Below are 3624 nucleotides of genomic sequence, written 5' to 3'. Positions count from 1 at the left end.
ATTGTTTTGTCTCATGTCTCTTTATATTCGTGTAGCCTGGGGGCCATGTAATCTGATTCATTATGATTGTTTTGTCTCATGTCTCTTTATATTCGTGTAGCCTGGGGGCCATGTAATCTGATTCATTATGATTGTTTTGTCTCATGTCTATTTATATTCATGTAGCCTGGGGGCCATGTAATCTGATTCATTATGATTGTTTTGTCTCATGTCTCTTTATATTCATGTAGCCTGGGGGAAATGTAGCTGTATTGAAATGACCTTGTTTTATAACCTTCTTTGTTGCTCAGTGGTACTTCAATTGTCCTGACCACGTCCAATTCTTTCACACAGCAATGCTCCAGCATCCACTCAGAGATTATGCATCTAATGCATTCCTCAAATACTGCAGAGTTGTTCAGCACGTCCCTGAGATCGTCCTGTTCAACCACATTTATTAGTTTATTTGTCAGATGAAACCTGAGGGATCACTGTAGTGTCATAATGCATCAACAATGGTTCTGAGGTCCTCAACAATGTTATTCTGTTCCGTAGCTGGGATGCAGTGTTCTTTCCTGATTTTATAAATAAAAAGACAGATATTGTTTTAGAGACCTTCAATTAGCTGCTCAGTGTTGATCTCTGTGGCTTGAACATATTCAGCCTCTGGCAGACTCTCTACATCGCTCATGTCATCTTCAATGGGATCAGTCCCAGTCTCAAATTCATCATGAGGGCAATTCTCATCTAAGTTGTCTCTTAAAAGCTCTCTGTGGTTTTGGTAGATGTGTGACCGATAGACACTGAAACATCTATTTGTTTTCCCCCATTAACTCCACAGGTAATTAGAACATGTGGTTCATGCTGGTGATAGAGGACAATATGTGTGAGTCGTCTGGACACAGAGAAAGTTTGCTCGTTGCAAAGTGGACTTTTGAATAGAGTTGGCATTCTTCAGAAAGATTGTGAACCTTGGAATGATGGGATGGAATCATGGAGATCATTGGTACTCAGCCACTTGCTGACATCATCAAGGGACCAGTCTTCCACAGCCACACTCTAATTCAAGTTGACACTAAAACCAGCAGCTACTCTTCCTGGGGTCCAACAACTATAAAGTTGTATCCAGGTATATTAGACATCTCTTTACAGGACAATGGGACAGTGGTGGTAACAGCAGCTACTCTTCCTGGAGTCCAACAACTATAAAGTTGTATCCAGGTATATTAGACATCTCTTTACAGGACAATGGGACAGTGGTGGTAACAGCAGCTACTCTTCCTGGAGTCCAACAACTATAAAGTTGTATCCAGGTATATTAGACATCTCTTTACAGGACAATGGGACAGTGGTGGTAACAGCAGCTACTCTTCCTGGGGTCCAACAACTATAAAGTTGTATCCAGGTATATTAGACATCTCTTTACAGGACAATGGGACAGTGGTGGTAGCAGCAGCTACTCTTCCTGGGGTCCAACAACTATAAAGTTGTATCCAGGTATATTAGACATCTCTTTACAGGACAATAGAACAGTCGTGGTAGCAGTAGATGCTTTTCTGATGTATCAAATACTTATGTCATGCAATAAAATGCAAATGAAATACTTAAAAATCATACAATGTGAATTACAGACCTCTACATGCTTTGTAAGTAGGAAAACCTGCAAAATCTGCAGTGTATCAAATACTTGTTCTCCCCACTCTATATATATATATACAGTATATACCGAATATATTCAACATTAGGAACAAGTCAACCCATATCAGTTCTATGATCATTCTGGGTGGGCAAACACAATAATGATGTGTATTTGTATCTGTTTCTGAACTTGGTTTCTGTTGCTAATGATCTGTTGTTGGATGGTAATCAGAGTAATTGATCTGTTGTTGGATGGAGTAATAGAGTAATTGCATAGCAGCTTCTGTCATTTTTGAATGTTTTTTTGTATAGATTGGATTACCTTGAACATATTTTTTGTCTGTTTAATCTGTTATCAATAGATGGTCAAGGTATTGATTATCTGTTATCAATAGGTGGTCAAGGTATTGATTATCTGTTATCAATAGATGGTCAAGGTATTGATTATCTGTTATCAATAGATGGTCAAGGTATTGATTATCTGTTATCAATAGATGGTCAAGGTATTGATTATCTGTTATCAATAGGTGGTCAAGGTATTGATTATGTGTTATCAATAGGTGGTCAAGGTATTGATTATCTGTTATCAATAGATGGTCAAGGTATTGATTATGTGTTATCAATAGATGGTCAAGGTATTGATTATCTGTTATCAATAGGTGGTCAAGGTATTGATTATGTGTTATCAATAGATGGTCAAGGTATTGATTATCTGTTATCAATAGGTGGTCAAGGTATTGATTATCTGTTATCAATAGGTGGTCAAGGTATTGATTATGTGTTATCAATAGATGGTCAAGGTATTGATTATCTGTTATCAATAGATGGTCAAGGTATTGATTATCTGTTATCAATAGATGGTCAAGGTATTGATTATCTGTTATCAATAGATGGTCAAGGTATTGATTATCTGTTATCAATAGATGGTCAAGGTATTGATTATCTGTTATCAATAGATGGTCAAGGTATTGATTATCTGTTATCAATAGATGGTCAAGGTATTGATTATCTGTTATCAATAGATGGTCAAGGTATTGATTATCTGTTATCAATAGATGGTCAAGGTATTGATTATGTGTTATCAATAGATGGTCAAGGTATTGATGATCTGTTATCAATAGATGGTCAAGGTATTGATGATCTGTTATCAATAGATGGTCAAGGTATTGATGATCTGTTATCAATAGATGGTCAAGGTATTGATGATCTGTTATCAATAGATGGTCAAGGTATTGTCATCCTCCTGTCCTAAAGGCCACAGTCGTAGTAGCATTACGTTTTATTGAAGGACTAGAACCTGAGGAGACAAGTGTCACATCCTGATCTGTTTCACCTGTCTTGGTGATTGTCTCCACCCCCCTCCAGGTGTCACATCCTGATCTGTTTCACCTGTCTTGGTGATTGTCTCCACCCCCCTCCAGGTGTCACCCATTATCCCCAGTGTATTTATACCTGTGGTCTTTGTTTGTCTGTTGCCAGTTCGTTTTGTTTCGTCAAGACTACCAGTGGTTTTCCCCGTGCTCCTGTCATTCTCTAGTTCCTGTTTTCCCGGTTTTGACCATTCTGCCTGCCCTGAGCCTGCCTGCCGTTCTGTAACTTTCAGACTCTGCTCTGGATTACTGACCTCTGCCTGCCCTTGACCTGTCGCTTGTCCCTCTGTTTTTGTAATAAAGGTTTGTTACTTGTAAACTGTCTGCATCTGGGTCTTCTCCTGAGCCTTGACAACAATGGGTTCATCACCTAAGGATTGTAGCTTTAAGGGTTCAGTATGTAGCCTACAGAGAAACACATTTAGATATCAGGCCTTGTAGACTCCTCATTATATCTTTAAGGGTTCACTATGTAGCCTACAGAGAAACACATTTAGATATCAGGCCTTGTAGACGTGTCATTATATCTTTAAGGGTTCAGTATGTAGCCTACAGAGAAACACATTTAGAGATCAGGCCTTGTAGACTCGTCATTTCAGATACCTTTACTTTGCAGGAGAGGGGATTCCACTGACGT

At 38.7% G+C, this 3624-nt stretch overlaps 1 protein-coding gene across 1 annotated transcript; it reads left to right on the top strand.

Annotated features, from left to right (window-relative positions):
* Window positions 1-972: 972 nt before the first annotated feature.
* On the top strand, window positions 973-3293 carry LOC120042317. Its single transcript, XM_038987133.1, has 3 exons — window positions 973-1047; window positions 1898-2982; window positions 3039-3293. The coding sequence occupies exons 1-2, from the start codon at window positions 973-975 to the stop codon at window positions 2867-2869; spliced, it is 1047 nt and encodes a 348-aa protein (XP_038843061.1). The 3' UTR covers window positions 2870-2982; window positions 3039-3293.
* The last annotated feature ends 331 nt before the right edge of the window (window positions 3294-3624 follow it).

The sequence above is a fragment of the Salvelinus namaycush genome, unplaced genomic scaffold, assembly GCF_016432855.1.
Source record: "Salvelinus namaycush isolate Seneca unplaced genomic scaffold, SaNama_1.0 Scaffold652, whole genome shotgun sequence".
NCBI classification, from domain to species: Eukaryota; Metazoa; Chordata; class Actinopteri; order Salmoniformes; family Salmonidae; genus Salvelinus; species Salvelinus namaycush.
This window is presented reverse-complemented; position numbering and strand designations above follow the sequence as displayed.